The sequence below is a fragment of the Chrysemys picta genome, chromosome 4 (genome assembly GCF_011386835.1).
Source record: "Chrysemys picta bellii isolate R12L10 chromosome 4, ASM1138683v2, whole genome shotgun sequence".
NCBI lineage: Eukaryota > Metazoa > Chordata > Testudines > Emydidae > Chrysemys > Chrysemys picta.
In genome coordinates this window covers 33,655,215-33,672,233 of record NC_088794.1, presented here as the reverse complement: position 1 = coordinate 33,672,233, position 17,019 = coordinate 33,655,215, and the positions used below count along the sequence as shown (strand labels likewise).

At 47.0% G+C, this 17,019-nt stretch overlaps 1 protein-coding gene across 3 annotated transcripts in view; it reads right to left on the bottom strand.

The window, feature by feature from the left end:
• PNPLA2 (patatin like phospholipase domain containing 2) overlaps window positions 1-17,019 on the bottom strand; it is a 54,289-nt gene that overhangs the window by 18,999 nt on the left and 18,271 nt on the right. For 2 of the 3 annotated variants that reach the window (XM_024109652.3, XM_005307293.5), the window contains exons 2-3: window positions 5,913-6,145; window positions 5,541-5,606 (exon numbers count right to left, since the gene is read on the bottom strand). In XM_024109652.3, coding sequence (XP_023965420.2) covers window positions 5,541-5,606; window positions 5,913-6,145 — 299 coding nt within the window. The remainder of the gene's footprint in view (window positions 1-5,540; window positions 5,607-5,912; window positions 6,146-17,019) is intronic. The other variant, XM_042862156.2, reaches the window with a different exon arrangement.

Below are 17,019 nucleotides of genomic sequence, written 5' to 3'. Positions count from 1 at the left end.
GCCTTGAGTATTGAATGTGGTTTTGGAATGAAGGGTTTTGGCAGAGATACGCCACCACAGAATGGCACAATCAGCAAGTTCTCATGCAGCACTGACCAGACCCAGCGTCAGCCCCCACTGACATTCACACTCCCGAGGGGTCAGCTTAGGCACATGCTACTACTTCAATCACTTTTCTGAAAGGGCAGCAATTGCTCGTATTAGCCTGGTGCCCCCTTTCTCCTCACTGCCTGCACTGCTTGCATAACAAAGAGGGAGACATCGATGCTGTATGAGAGGGAGGCTGGCCTTGTAATTGAGGCACTGGCTGGGTACTCAGGAGAGTTGGGGTCAAGTCCCTGCTCTGACACAGACTGCCTGTATGACCTTGGGCAAGTCACTTCAACTCTCTCTAGCCTCAGTTTCCCATCTGTAAAGGAAGATAACACTTCTGTGTCTGTTTAGGCTGTAAGTTCTTCAGGGCAGGGACTGTCCTTTGTGTGTAGGAACAGCAAGTACTTGGACCTAGAAAGGTGCAAAGCCCAAGGAGGGAGAGAAACTGTCCAGGGTGATCCCCACCAGAGGCAGCTGAAGAAAGCAGCAATGTTTAAGCAGAGGCCTAGGACAAATGTGTTCACTGAAGAGCTCTCAGCCTGTGGAACAGAATCCCTACCAGAAATGGTGGAAAGAAAGCCTCCTAGGTAAGTGATCTAGAACTAGACCCGACAAGGGACTTGAGAAAACCCTGCAGGGGAAAATCCAGCAGGAAAGAGGTTGGCTTAATAGATGACAAAACCTACTGGATTATCTGCAATGTCTATCACTGATTAACTGGGCAGCATGCCTTGGGAATTTGGCAAGCACTGGGGAGCCAGGCCAGCTCTACAAGGAAGCCAAAGCAATAATCTGATAAATCATCAGGTGTTGGTAGGGTTAGGTGCCCACCCCAAGCAGACAGGAGAAGTGAGAGCAGCAGCAGCTATTGCCAGGTCTCCAGTATGATGACACAGCAAATTCAACCATGTGGTTGCCCTTGGCAGGGATGGCGCCAGCACCCTAGAACAGAAAAATTCCACTGCTACACCTCATTGGATGCAGCAAAAAGCTTTAACCGCTGTTCTGTTTTTGCAGCTAACACAAGCCAAAGGAAGAGCATTACATGCTGCACTCACAGTTCTGCAATGCAGTTTCCCCACAAGCCTGTCATAGCAGGTCAGCACATTCCACTTCAGATGAACAGCTAGGCCTAATCCTGGCCTGTACGAGATAATTCTGATTCACCTCCCATGCCCTGGGCAGTATTTACATAGCAAGTGGCCCACTTGCACCCCATTTTCCCTTAGGGAATCCCCCCTCTTCCCAGTTCCAACTAACACTCTCCCGTTAGCAAGGAGGGAAGAGAACCACTCCGGCATTTTAACAGACTCCCCTTGTTATGGCACTGACTGAAGTACGATTGTTGTTTTAAGGGCTTCTGTGTCAAAACAACAGCAAGGAGCATCAGATGACAATGTCCCAAGGCAATTCACCCAGCTCAAGGAGAGCTATTAAGGATAAACCCAGCCCACAACTGCTAACTTGGCTTTGTAGGCCTCACACTTCCAAACCTGCAGTACAGAGTAGCAACTGATTGATCATAGCCATGCCAGGTGATTCCTCTGTGCCACAAGAAAATGATTTCACAGGTCATGGCAGCCAGATGTCTCTTCCCCCCCTAGTATTTACTGGGCAGAACATGACTGCTGAGGTTTTCATTGTATTAGGGCAATAAGGTTGACAGCATAAGCAGGAGTTCAGGAAGGCAACTGAATCTAATGAGACACAAATCAAGGGTGACTCCAACTCCCTGCATATGAACTGGGCAAGTGTCATGGCGGGACAAGGTATAGGGGAATAAACACCTCTTAGCTGCTCCAAGAAGCAATAATTGTTCTACAGCCCACACAAGGAGAAGCTAGTTTGGATTTCACCCCAAGTACCATACAAAGTTAATTCAGAATGTAACTGTAGTTGAACCACTGAGTACTAGTGACCACATACAACTATTAAATGTGATATTCCTGGTGGGATTGTACCAGAGACTAGTATTGGACATTACAATTTAGAGGGGAGGTGAAGTGTATAGGAACTGGGTAGTATCTCTTTAAAAAGGTTTGGGAGCCCGTTAGCAGCCCTCCCTGTTTTCTATTACAGAGGCCACCACAATAGTGCAGCAGTGTACATGTTACTCTTGAGGGAATTCTGCGCCACTGCAAATGCGCAGAATTTATGTCCCCCCCAGATTTCTTTGCTTCCCTGCAGCAGAATGATTTCTTTGCTTCCTGCACCCATTGCTCCTCAGCTGCAGGGGGAGGGATCACTGTACAGGGAGCTGCTCCTGCATCCACTTAACCCCTGTGCACCTAGACCCCCTCATACCCAGACCCTCCTGCTGAGCCTCACCCCCTACTGCATGCAGAGCCCCCCATTGACAAGCCCCCTGCACCTAGATCCCCACCCCTCCAGCATCTGGACACACCCCCAGATTTCCCCCCCACACACACACACACTGAGCCCTAACCACCTGCACCTGGACCCCCCTGCAGAGTCCCATTACCATTGTACCCAGAATCCCCAACATGCCCCTGTGCATCCATATTCCCCCTCCCCTGCCCCACACCTGGATCCCCCACCCAGAATGCTCTGAACCCACACCTGTACCCCCCACACTAAGCCACTCCACACTTGGATCCTGCCTTGCTGAGCCTGCCTGCCCACACCTGGTACACCTAGCATGGAGGAGCAGGGCTCCGGGGTGTTTCTGGGGCAGGCCTGGTCCTTGCGCTGTGTCAGGGGTGGGGGCAGCCTCATTGTTGAGTCGGGGGAGCTGCACAGTAATCTCCCACCTCTGTGAAACCAGTAGCCTGTGTTCCCCAATGCCATGCTGGAGTTTCCACATGTATTTGACAAATAAAAATTTTGTGAATTTTGCAGCATTTTAAAATATTGGGGGCAGAATTTTTAGGTGCAGCATGCCCTCAGGAATAATATGTGTAGCAAGGCTTTGCATGTTTAAATATAGATATAGACAGTCATTTGGAACCCAATTGCATCTGTGTAGTTTCCCATAATATTCTTAATGTTATGTAGCATGCCAAGACAACAGGAGGGGATTCTAAAAATAAAAATAAGGAAGTAGGGTTTAAACACAAAAAAAACCACCACACTGAAGTCAAATGTGAAGCAATGAAAATCCTTAGCCTCAGTTCAGAGGCTACTTATGCATCCCATATCTGAGTCCCGAGAGGAATGCATACTCCCTATAGATGAATGGAAGCAAGAAGGCAACAAATAATCGTTCCATTTAATCATACTGGTCTGAGCCAAGACATTGAGAAAATGGAAACCCAACTCATGTGAAGCCAACAAATTGATGTGCAAGGAGAAAATTAGGAGGGCCAAGAGAAAATGAAGTGCAAATAGACAGATACAAGATAGGTGGGACGGGGATAAGAAGTAAACAAAATAATTATGGAGGATGCAGATGCTGTGGAGAGGCTCACTGGATTTCTTAGCACCAATCTCCATCAGAGGAGGTTGGGGAGATGCCTACCTATTCTTCTCAGACAATAAAGATGCATTATCTGAAATTCTGGTGTTGAGAAGAAAAAGTTGATGATAAAGCAACAAGTCACCAGCCCCAGATGGCTTACACGCAAGAGCTCTGATGCAATTTCAGAGCACACGACTAAGCAGCTAGCAATTAAAGGACAGGTCTGTAGTAAATATTGTACCCATCTTTTAAAATAAAAAAAATAAATAAAAAAAAAAAAAAAAAATGACCAGGGTGACTGTAGGAATTCCTGAAGGCAGGCTTTGACCAGTAACAGGAAATTTTAACCGGAAGGACTTAAAAGAATGAATTATCAGAGTGGTGGAGAAACATGATATGATAGATATCAACCCTGTTCCATAAAGGAACAGGATCACGCCTCTCCAATCCAATGGACTATTTGAGCAGGTCATCAAAATAATGGATAAAAAGAGAATTGGTTGACAATTTGGACTTTCAAAAAAGCCCTTGACAAAGTCGCTCACAAGGGGCTATTATGGCGACATAAGTAGTCATGAGATGAGAGGCAAAGTACAGCCATGGATTAGTAACTGGCTAAGACACTGAACACAGAGAGCAAGACTCAACTCTCATGTTCAATATGGGACTCCCCGAAGGGCCTGTACTGGAATCTGTGTTTAATAGATTAGTTAATGGCCTGAAAAAGGGGAGAGAAACGATATGGGAAAATTTGCAGATGGGTAAAGTAAGACTAGAGGAAGTTGTGAGGAACTTCAGGAGGAAGAGCCAAAGCAAGCAAGGTGATGGGACAGCCCTATGGCAGAGGAAATTCAGTGTTGACAAACGCAGGGGTAATGCACATTGGAAGGAACCATTTGAACGGCTGGTACGCATTAAATGTGTTCCAAATTAACTGTAGCCACTCAGAGAAGACGCCTGATTATCCTGGTGGGCTGCTCCATGCAAATCTCTGCCAAACGCGTAGTGGCTGTCAAAGAAGCAAAGTGCATAAAGAATTCAGTAAAAGATAATGAAAATGTGAAATCCTGATACAAGTTAATGCCATACCCTCATCTAGAGTACCCTGTTCGGTTCCAGTCACTGTATCTCAGGAAGGCTATAGCAGAAAGGCATTTTTAGAAGGGTGAGAAATAGTTAAAGGCGGAGATTTCCAAGAGGACAGTGTCTATTTTAGAAAAGAGACATGAAAGAGGTGTACAAAATAAAAAAAATAAAAAAATGACAGAGGAGGTAAAATAAGGTGCTCCTAGTTTCCTTCTCTCATGATACAACAGCAAGTGGCTCCCAATGAAAGTGAAAGGCAAAATATTTCCACCTGACAGAAAAAAAAAAAAAAAAAAAAGATTTCCCAGTATATAATTAGCCTGCGGAACTCCCTACAATAAGACATCACTATGGTCAAGGGCTTAGTAGGATTCAAAAGGGATTAGATACTTGAATGGATAATGAAGATAACCACAGTAACAGTTGAAAGGATTAGAGCTGGTCAGCAAGTGTTCCATGGAAAGTTTCTATGATTCTTTTCAACAGAATTTTCTATTGAAAATTCTGAAAAAACTTAAACATGGCCCCCAGGCAAGCAAAAACTTCTTGGCTGAAATTTTCCCCTCTTGTTTTCAGTGGAAGTTTGTTTTCAAGGTAAGAAAATATTTTCTGAAAAATTTTGTTTTGTCAAAAAAACATGGGGAAAAAAAAAAAAAAAAAAAGGACTGATGGAACATTATCAGCCAGCCATAGGTAGCACTAAAAACATATCTAAGGAATACAAACCTTCAGGCTTCAGGGCATAAACCAGTCACTCATTGTGGGCAATGTATTCCATAAATTATTGATCTCAGGGTTCCTTGCACCTCTCTAAGTATGTTACCAGACACTGCTGGATTCAGGACTAGATGGACTATCAGCATGATCCGTCATGGCTATTTCTAGGTGTTTCACTGTTTTGCACACTGCTCCAGACAAGGGGAATGTTATGAGGACTACTTACCACGCCCTGCAGGCTTGGCGGGATCAACCCACAGTACACAGGGATGAAGGTGCTGCAAACACAGGCCTGAAAGAGAGCGCACAAACCCAGCATAAGAGATAAGAAATATTTTTGTAAAAAAGCCAGAACCTGAAGAGACCAATTCCCTGGGAAGACTGGCTCAGTTCTTCTAGTGGCTCAGCCACCTGCTGGATTACCTGAAGAGAGGTGGTCTGTTGACCACCAGCAACCTGTTCAGAGTGTCTTGGCTGTGGTTATGCTCGAACGTGAAGAATTTTGGAACAAAGACCAACCCCTCAGCAATTCTCCAACAGAGGAGGGAGCCTGCAGACATCCCCATTCTACCACTCAGGTGATAATTTCCTCACTCACCTGAATCAGCTCCTCTTTGGAATTGAACTCTGACAGTATCACATTCTCTCCATCAGAGACCCGCGTCAGCGAGATGCCCAAGCGTCCTCTAGCCACTTCATGCCCATTGTCCGGCAGGGTCTTGTCCAGGCAGCTGCGGATGATTTTCACCAAGTTGAAGGATGGGTGTAGAGGGCCCAGGAACCTCTTCCGGGCTTCTTTTGAGACCTGAATGATATTAGCACCTGCCTCACCTACAACCAAGATAGACAGCAAAGAGTTAAAAGATGCACTATGAAACTCAAGGTGGGTAGTCTTAGAACCAGGGAAAGGAAAAACCTCACACAGTGGACAGTCACCTTGTGTGATGGGAGATCACTGAGACAGATACTGGAGCCAGATCGGTTAGTTTTATGACCATTAAGCTGCATAATTACAGATGCTGTTAAGACAGAGGTAAATGAAACTCATTCTTCAGAGCATCAGGTGATCTGCCTTGAGATTAGAAATATTTCCATCCCACCCCACCTCTATATACTGCACTGCCTGGTTGTACTGGTGCATTATCCCCTTAGCACAGACTGAGTCAACCCAAGAGGCCAGTCCTTAAGACAACACACAGATATGATCAGACCCTGCTCATCCATCCCCTCCATCATCCCTACTGGCCCAACTTTACTGCCATCCCATACATTCCTGCAGGTAGAACAGAGTGAAATTTGGCATTTCAGTCCTGTGGGAAGTTGATATTTCAACACTAGTTTTCATTCCCGATTGGGACAAAAATTTGAAATCAAGGTTATTTTTAATGGAAAGAAAAGTTTCTTTACGAAGTTTTATTTCGGAAGTATCAAAACATTCCAAGTCAGTTTGACACAGCATCCATGTAAGAGGCAATGGTGCCTTACAGAATTTGTAATTCTGGTGTCCCTTGTCCCCTTTCTCCCTTACTGACTAGGATCGTTGGCTGCACTATATCTCCCATGATGTACCATGTGACTTGGTCAGAGGGGAAGTTGCAGTGCATCATGGGAAATAGCTTGGTTCAGTTCAAACTGAAATGTTCCTATTCAAGTGAAATCAACCTGAAACATTTTCTTCACACCACACACCCCCCGACTGGGTGGGAGCGGGGTTAGTTTAGTCAAAAATGGAAATTCTTATGGGTGGTTTCAATTTGAAACTTTCATTTTGCAGAACTTGCATTTTCTCTTTAAAAGAAATCATGGGCAAAAAATTCTGGACCAGCTCTACTTGCAGGTTTCCTGCGGCTTGCTACTGTGGTTTGTTAACTGGCACCTGACAAGCCAAGTCTTGGGGATAGGATCAGTGTTACACAAAGGTCACCTCAGTTAATTGCATTCCCCTCCCCCAGACTGGGGGTGAATTCCTCTTATTTTTAAAGGGCCATTGTCTCATTCATCTGGTTTCTGTTAGCCTGACATGTGGGGATAAGCTCCACAGTTTACCAAGTCCCTCAGCTTTCCAGTATGGCCCTTTACTAGCCAAATGTAGGTCTGGCAGGTGCATCTTTATTGAAGCCAGCAGCTGGGCCACCCCTGCTTATGGCCATGGATAAACCTACAAGGAAATGCCTTTTGAGGGAAATTTCCTAGCTTGGAATGAACCGTCCTGCTACTAATAGAAATAGCGAGTGCTTTCTAACCATTAATTATCCTCACAACTCTGTGAGCACCACCCACATCTCAGATGGGAAAACTGAGGCAGGGAGGTATAGGCCAACACTTTCCAAAAGGTCTTTTAAACTTGTATACCTCAGTTATTTAGGTGCCCAACCAGAGACACTCAGGCCTCAATTTTCAAAGTACATGTGTTCTGCACCTCTGTAGATCAAGTCCTAGGGCTTTCAGGTCAGGCACCTAAATGACTGAGGTACCTAAAATTAGCAGAAAAGTTCGGGGCCAAGTGATTGCCTAAGACATGGGGGGGGGGGGGAAGAAGAGAGAGAGTGTGAGTGTGAGTGCTCATGGCAAAGCTGGGATTCATCGCTCCTAGGGTTCTGCTCAGACCCCACCTCTCTAGATTTACTACCTCACCTTGCTCCCCCTTCCACAGATTGGAGATTCAGCCTCTCCAGAGGGCCAGAGGTCAGCTGGCCACCAAGACCTTGTATGCGACCATCAACCCATATCACCAGGAAGGCAAGGAAACAGACACTACTGACCCTAGGTTGGACTTGAATGAGGGGTCTAGAAAGGAAAGGCTCCATATCCCAGTTTGCAGGGCACAGCTCTAGCAGAGACATTAAACCAGTGGCTAAATTAGACAAACAGAAGGAGGAGTGCTCCCCACAGAAGTCGTGGGGTGAGGTGGGGAGCACTACTCAGTCAAGCCAGGGAGTGGTCTCCCTCTACTTTTAGTAGAGGAGGGGGAGTTGTGATTAAAAATCCTTCCACGGTTTCAAGCCTAGAAGGGAACATTTAGAAAAGGTTCAGCTGGGGAAGGAGCCATGGTCTAGGATTTGATTTACTGAGTGCTGTTACAGTCCGACAATGTGACCTAGTGACAACTTTCCCTGTAGAGCAGTTCCACCCCAACTAACTTGAACTGCTCTGGAGAAGGACCCAATGGGAAGCAGGGATTAGGCAGCCTGCTTCAACTGTAGCCCAGTGACCTAGTTGGCACTGGAGAGGGACGCAGCCATCTCCCTGCAGAAGGAAGGAACAGCTGATTCTGCTGAGCGGCCTCAAGCAGCCCTGTTTGGAAGGAGCATCAAAGCTCTGCTAAAAGAGAGAGTGATGGGAACAGAGGCAAAGCGGGTATAGATACCAGCCTGAGCCAAACCGAAAACCAGACTGCTGTTTGCATGCACAAATTGCCACCCCAACAAGCCTCTTCTAGCAGAGCTGGGGAAACAAGAGCCTTTGCCTTACATGCAGAATAAGAGGTACTCTCAGAGACAGAGGGGTCAAAGTCGGGAATGAAGCTATACGTTGGGGGGAAGGGGCGCGAAGGACTCTCATAAAATAGAGCTTCAGCTTCATTCAGGAACTGTTTGTTCGATTTGAAGAGGAGGAAGGCAGAGACCAAGTTAAAAATCAGCTTAAAATCCAGTGCCATCCCCCTCTCCAGCTGCAGGAGGGAAAACATTTGGCGTGGAATAAAAAGGATTACAATTTGCTAATAAGAAACAAGCAATCACATCGTCAGAGCCCTGAGGTATTGTGACGTTCCCCATTGAAACCAGGAAATGAAAAGCCACTTAGCGCGTACACACACACACACAACCACTCTTTTACAGTTAAAAGCATTCGGAAGCCAATTCCACACCATTGAGTCAATAGGACCTTTGCCAGTGACTTCAGTGGGTGCAGGATTAGGCCCTTGAACATCATTGAATATTTACAAATAAAGAGGTTCCCATTTTTAAGTGGAATTTGGAAGCTGTTAGGCTGTAACAGAGCAGAACAGACAGTCTGAGCTCCCATCAGTGAAGCAGGTTTCAGCATTATCAACCCTTTGTCCTGAGACCAGTATTCAGGGAGTAGCTTCACTTCTGATCTCAGTCCAGTATGAATCAGCCATACCTACCCAATCTCCTCTTATCCCCACCCCCATTCTATCCCTGCCTATCTAAAGCTGGTAGCATTAGCGGGTAGTGCTATATACCAGGGGTGCTCAACCTTTTTCCTTCTGAGCCCGCCCCCCCCTCCCATGCTATAAAAACTTGGTGGCCCACCTGTGCCACAAAAAGTGTTTTTCTGCATATCCAGTAGATTAAAAGGCAGGGCCAGCATTAGGGGGTAGGAAGCAGGGCAATTGTCCACACCCCTATGCCACAGGGGGCTCCGCAAAGCTAAGTTGGCGTCATCCCCATGCAGCAGAGTTCAGGCTTCAGCTTTGGCCCTAGGCTGTGGGGCTCAGGCTTCGGCTTTCTTCCCTGGACCCTGGTGATTAATGCCAGCCCTGCTTTCTGGTTTATTTTGGGGGACCCCCTGAAACCTGCTCATGGCCTCCCAGGGGGCCTCAGACCCCTGGTTGAGAACCACATAATACAATCCTAACCTAGAAGGTTATCGGTATTCTATTTAGGTTATTATAACATAACCATCACCATAGAATCCAAGTGCCCCAAATACCCCTGTAAGGGACAGGTATATTAGGCCTATTTTACTGATAGGGAAAACCAGTGGTTAAGTGACATGCCCAACATCACACAAGAAATCTATGGCAGACCTGACACTTGAACCCAAATCTCTCAAGTGTCAGTCTGGTGCCTTAACCGCAAGGCCATCCAGCCCCCATGCAAAACTGGGTCAATTCTGGGATGTGCATGTTGGGAAACTATGGGTTGAGCCAAGAACACCAAGCTCCCTTGCTGTGCTTCCTGAACTCTGGATTTGAATGCCTGCGCAGGGAACGAGAGAGGCACAGTGTTAAAGACCCACATAGGGAGGATTACGCAACAAGAGATGTTTACTGACCAGAAGAGTTCTTAGAGCCAGCGCTTCAGTTTGCTGGTCACTGAAGAGAGAGAACACACGCACAGTTAGCGCAAATATTGTTGATATTTTAGCCAGTTATTGATTAGCAAAACATCTGGGTGGGATTTTTTTTTTTTTTTTTTTTAAAAGCAGAGATTGACCAGCAAATGCTAGGTTAAGCTGAGATATGTGCTCCCCAGATCTGAGCATCCGCCTATGCCCCCCCCCCCCCACATTTGTAAAATAGGGCCTGGTGTGACATGGAGGGAAGGAGGCAGGAGGTAAAATGAGGAAGATGGGGAATGAGGCAACACTGACGGGAAGAGGTGAGAAATCCTTTCCCTCCCCCACCAATCCCTTCCCCCCTCCCCAAACAGGGCACAGCAGAAATCTTTTAAAAAGTAGAAGCCTTAAAACCTCAGGTACAAGGGTGCAGAGACACAGTGGACTGGAGCCCTGTGGGACTGAGAGTGGACACAGGGCCGGCGCAACCCATTAGGCGACCTAGGCAGTCACCTAGGGCGCTAACATTTGGGGGGTGGCGACCGCAGCAGCCGGATCTTCGGCCGGCCCAGTCGTCGGTGGTATTTTGGAGGTGGGACCTTCCACCACCTCTGTCAGGGGCGGCATTTTGGGGGCGGCATTTCGGGGGCGGGACCTTCTGCTGTCTAGTGTGGCAAAAAAGCTGGCGGCACGCCTGAGTGGACATCATCTCTGGGGACTTCTCCTGCCTCCTTTAACGCTATTCAGTGCCTAAGTACTGAGGTAAGACTGCAGTAGGCTTCTTAGGTTATTTTGAGCTATTACAGACGATGGTAGGATGGGCCATAATGAGCTCTCATTGGAGACTTCACTTTGATAGAATCATAGAACTGGAAGGGACCTCAAGAGGTTATCTAGTCCAGTCCCCTGCACTCATGGCAGGACTTAGTATTATCTAGACCATCCCTGACAGGTGTTTGTCCAACCTGCTCTTAAAAATCCTCAATGGAGATTCCACAACCTCCCTAGGCAATTTGTTCCAGTGCTTAACCACCCTGACAGTTAGGAAGTTTTTCCTAATGTCCACCCTAAACTGCCCTTGCTGCAATTTAAGCCCATTGCTTCTTGTCCTATCCTCAGAGAGCCACTTTAGTTCTCCCTTGTTTTGTTGTTTCCTTCGGTCATTTAGATGAAGAGCATCAGTGTGTGTGTGTGTGTATATATATATATATATATATATATATATATAAACTAACTATATAAAAAAAAAAAAGTGTACCATGATCAGGCCAGTTGGTTCATCCAGCCTGATATCCTGTCTTTGGCAAAGGCTGGCACCTCAGCCTGCAAAGGCAGGGATCTTAGCACGCCAAGCAAGACTAATTGTGCAATGCTGTACAGAGGTCGAGGGGGAGGAGACGCTTCCAGAATGCCACAAGAAACAGCTAAAAAGCAGAAGCATGAGATTGGATTACTCTTATTGCAGCTTGCTTAGCCAGAGGCTTATTACTAGTCACATTAATTACCCCACCATTTGATAAATGCCCTCCCACAGCAGTAGGGTGACCAGACAGCAAGTGTGAAAAATCAGGACGGGGTGGGGGTAATAGGGGCCTATACAAGCCAAAGCCCCAAATATCGGGACTGTCCCTATAAAATCAGGACATCTGTCACCCTACTCAGCAGCCAGTGCCATGGGTTGACAATACACTGTAAGCAAAGAAGATGGATAGAGGGTCTGTGGATCAAGAGTAGCAAGCCCAGCACCCAGCACCCCAGCTGGGCTGAGAAAGCTTGATGGAGCAGCACTGGGAGCTGTTTGCACTGCTGCTGCCTATACTGGATTTGTTCCCTGGACAGAAACATTTGTCTCCAAGGCTGTCAATACAGCACTTTTCACCAGCACTAAGCTCACCACATTACGTTAGACGAGCCACGAAGGGCAATTGATCCTTGTGAGCTAGTTATTCTTTGAGTCCTTACATACAGCAAGTTGTAAGTATATGAAAAGTGACTATTCGGCTACTTCGTTTAAAAGCAGTGGTTGCCCTGAAAGCTTGGGCATGACAGCACTGAAGGATAAAGACCCCCTTGGGGAGAGATGGGCAGAGTGAACTCCAGAGCCAGGGACTTTCTCAGAATCAGGGCCAGTGGAGAGGTCCTGCCAAAGGGGATCAGGTTCATTCATTTGGGTGGTCATTGTCACAGGACAGGTGACAGCTGTGAAGGCATCTGAACATAAATGGGTGGGTGTTATACTCCCATGACAACCAGAGACGCTGTTCCAGGAAAGCGCAAAACAAATTCTGTTTTGGGTTTTGCTAGGGACTGTCAGTGAGGAGGACCAGAGAGCTGGTGAAGGCCAAACAGCAAGGACAGAGTGGAGGGGAGGAAGCTCACCCCCCCCCCCGCCCCCGGTACCAACTAGCCTGCAATAGATGTTTGCACTTTAGCATTAGCCTCATTATTGGGCCTGATCTAATGCCAACAGAAGTCAGTGGAAAGGCTCTATAGCGGGGTGATCACCCTGCTCCTGCCCAGAGGCGTTAAAAACAGCCCTGGAGAGGGCTGTGGCTGGGGAAAGGCTGACTGGGGAAGCAGCCTCAGTTGGGGCCGTACCCCAAAGCTGAGAAGGTACTGGGGTTGCAGAGGCAAACCCTCCTTGCCAATGATGAGTGGCAATTATACTGCAGTCTGCCCCAGTGAGCGGGGGCTAGATGGTGACTGGCAGTAGCCAAAGAGTGAGGTGGGGATAGGGGGTGGGGGGGTCCCCAGGGAGGGGAGACCCAGCAAGACTGTGGGGTACTGCAGGGGGCAGAACCACAAGATAAGGGGGACTGGGGTTTGGGAGGGACACTGGGGCCAGTGGCAAGCGAGACACTGGCCTGCAGAGGGTGCTCCTGAGTGGACAGAGCTAATTCCCAGGATGACCAGCAGGAGGTGCTACAGCGGTGAGTTGCTCCATTACAGGCTCCCATGGATTTCAATGGGTCTTGGAATAAAAGAACCTGACCTGTATGCCACTTCTGTCTGCTGCTGGCTGTGCCTATGGACATATGTAGATAGTCTGTCTCATCAAAAAGCCATTTTCCACTAAAAGACGGGTCAATGAAAACAAAATGTTGACCAGCTGTAGTTATAAACAACCCCCCCCCCCCCCCCCCAATTTGGTCCTCTGTGCAAATCTGAATGCTCCTGAACAGCACCCACCTACTGGAATCCTGGACATGGTAGCACTTGAGAAGTGCCAGACTGACAGCCCTGGAGAATGAAATCCCAAATATCCCTGGGCCCTGGCAGAATCAGCTCTGAGGAAAGGCCATAGTTCAGTCTCCAGGCCAGCTCAGACCTTAGCCTCTGTGTAGAGGCTACCAAAGGGGTGAATTAGTACTAGCTGTGGGGCTGGTCTGCTTGTTCTTAGTCTGGTTCCTTGCTACACCAAACCTGATTCCACATAAGTTACTATATAGCTAGACATGGTAAAGACCCCACCATCTGTGAAGCTGCTGCAGTCTGGTTCCCATCTCCATAAGAGGTGGAAACTGGCACCAAAATACCAGAGGTCCAAGTCCCCATTGCCCTGCACATTGTGTGGTCATTCACACATTTGCGCAAAGGGTGTGTAAAGGAACACACAGGGCAACAGAGAACTGGGCCTCAAGCTGCCAAGAGAAGTGGGGAAGAGGAAATGGAAGAGTAGGAGATAGAGATATTCTACAGAGATCTAAAGGAGCCTATGCTCTCCAGTGAGACCAAGCACACTACCAGGGCTTAATGACAATCTAACCACACTTCTGCAATAAGGTTGGGGTGGGGAAAGGGGATGAGAGACCATTTTCAGCATTAGAACTGGATCTGAAAGCAGCACCTTGAATCAAGGGCATATGGTACAGTACTAAAGAAAGCAAAGCGTCACCAGACCCAATTAACATCTGCCCTCTTATCAGCAAAGTAGATTTGACCTGTAAAATATTGAAGTAAATAAAAACAAAAATGGAAGAATGACTGCAAATAAAGAAGAACAGTGTGTCCAGGAGAATGAAAGAGGAGATTTAACATTAGCCTAAAGCCATTCCTGCTGTCACACCCCCAGGGAGTTGTGGCTCCCTTTGGAAAGGCTCCATCTCAGTATAAAGAGCACCAGTCTATGCCAGGGACATTCCTGTTCCATTAGCTATAGCAGCTGGCACACGCGGAGCATGAACTTAGGACTTGGGTGGGACCACAAGTAAAGGAAAAGTTTATGGCATCACTGTGCTTGGTTTCCAATGTAGCCAGAAAGGATGAGGCTAAAGAGGGAGGAATGGATGGCTCTGTAACACCCTCTTTGCTTGTCACCCATCCCTGAGGGGTAAGAAATGGATAGTAGCCCCTCAGGAGATTTTTTTTTAAGGGCTTCAGATAGAATTCAGGCATTTCATGAAGTCAGGGGCAGTGCTGGACATGCCAGAGACTGGCCTATGCTAGTCCCTCCACCTCTGCCAACACCAGTGCTAGCACCAGCATGGCTAGTTTGGGTGCAGCTTTCCCATTTCTAATGCACTCAGACCCATTTTGCTGCCCTTGGCTTTACCCCTGCAGAAGAACTGCTATCAATCACTCTGCGGTCACCAAGAGGATTCAAGTGAGTTCTCCTCTGCATAGGGAATGGCATGAGCAGTGGGACGTTAGTCAAGCACTATGATCTGCCTTGGCTATTCAGAATGTAAACTCTTCAGGGCAGGCACTCTCTTCCAACGTGTGTACACAGCACTCAAAGTCCCAACCAAGATCAGGGCCCCATTTACATGCTGCTGTAGTACAGACACGGTAACAGAGGGTCTGATCAGATGTCCACATTCCCAACTTCCCTGATAGCCTCTCATAATAAGGAGCAGAATGCATCTTCTTCTCCTGCCCACCTCCAAAGCAGACTCGTCCTCCAGAATTACAGGAGTTGCCTTATTGCCTTCCCTGGCTCTGGTGAAGCATTACAGGTCCTCTCTGCTACTTTCCCCTTCTCAGAACAACTTTTCGGAGCATTTGTCTGCTTTTCCCCTGGAAGCAAACTATGTAGAACTGAATTGTGCTCTGCTCACTCCACATGGGGGTCCATCTTTTTACACTCACCTGCTTTCTGAATACTGATGGTAAGCGTTACATGCTATTTCCCCAGTTGTTACCAGGACGATTGTTTCCATTTTAAATGTTTTAAACAGAACTGATCTGGAATTTTCCAACTGAGGGGTTTTTGAGTGGCGGGTAGAAATCAGAATACTAATCTGTCAAACCAAACTTGTTGGTGGGAAAGGATCAATTGCAACAAATCTCCTGAGTCAAAGTTTTCAAACATCCTATCTTGACATGGGATAAAACATTTCAGTTCCAAGTGACTTTAGTATTAAAAAACAAAACAAAAACACTAAAATTTCAAAACAAAGTGAAAAACAAAAAAGGTCAAAATTAAACAAAACATTTTGATTGACCCGACTAGAAATTCTTTGGATTGGTTCATGAGAATTTTTCAGATTGACTTTTCATCCCGATTCAGGATGGGGAAAGACTTTGAAATCTCAGTCTCTCCAGGGACTGGAAAACCATTTCCTGGCCAGCTTGAGATGTAAACAAGATTCACAGCAACAGGATTTGCAAAACATAGGAATTTCACAGGGAGAGAAGATTGGCTTATGGAACTTTTCCTTGGGCAGCTTGATTGCCAGAATAGTCTCTGTTCACCACTTACAAGGAACCTCGCATGGCTGTAAACTAAGGACAGTTCCATTTGCTTTGCGTGGGTCAGTTAGTAAATTCAGCTTGTGGAAGATCATCATAGTTTGCTTTGCTTTGCTTTCTGTCACTGTTAACATCCACTGATGGAGCAGTTTGGTTCCGGTCACCTGCCCCAAGATAGGATAGGAGCCAAGGGCTGATGCAAGTGGAGCTAAGCCAGGTTACACAAGCTGAGGAATGGCATAAGATGTGCTCAGTACATCCCTATGGGATAGGAATTATGCTAAGGGGTCCTTCAAGGATACACCCATGCTAGCAGGAAACAAACAGCTGAGAACCAAACTCACTTTCACATAGAATCATAGAAATTTTGGGGCCAGAAAGATCTTCAATTGGTCATCTAGCCCAGCCCCCTGTGCTGAGGCAGGATGGGATTTGGGGGAAGGGCAGGGGGGGAGGAAGAGAAGAGAAGTCACAGCTGGTGATGTTTTTAAAAACTTGTTTTGAAAGCCACTTCCCCTTTCCTGTACTCAACAGGAAAACAATGTTCACACTATGTACCACCAACAGCTCACATGGCCCAACCAGTCTGCTCCCAGCAGATAGCTCAAGGGGGGAGGGGGGAGGGAGGGGAAAAAACAAACAAACAAAAACCGTGCCTACATAAAATGCAGCCAAGTCTGCAACTGACAAGGGATCAAGGGACAGTATCAGAACCATCCCCTGAATTCCAAGGGGAAGCCATTTCTGCCTCGCATCGGGTAACCCAGGGAATCACACTGCAGTGTAACTGGGAGGGTGCAGTCCCCTTCATTAGCTGTTTCTTGCAGGCTCTCTCTGCTGCCACTTTCTCCTGGGTGCCTTAGGGTGAGAAGCAGTGGGTTTGCTTGGACTTTTTACAATGTTTATTGGCTGTTAAAGCTAGGGAATCCAGAAGGGAAAGGGAGCATGTCAAAGCTCTTGAGCAAACTGGAAAAAGTGGCACCATGCTA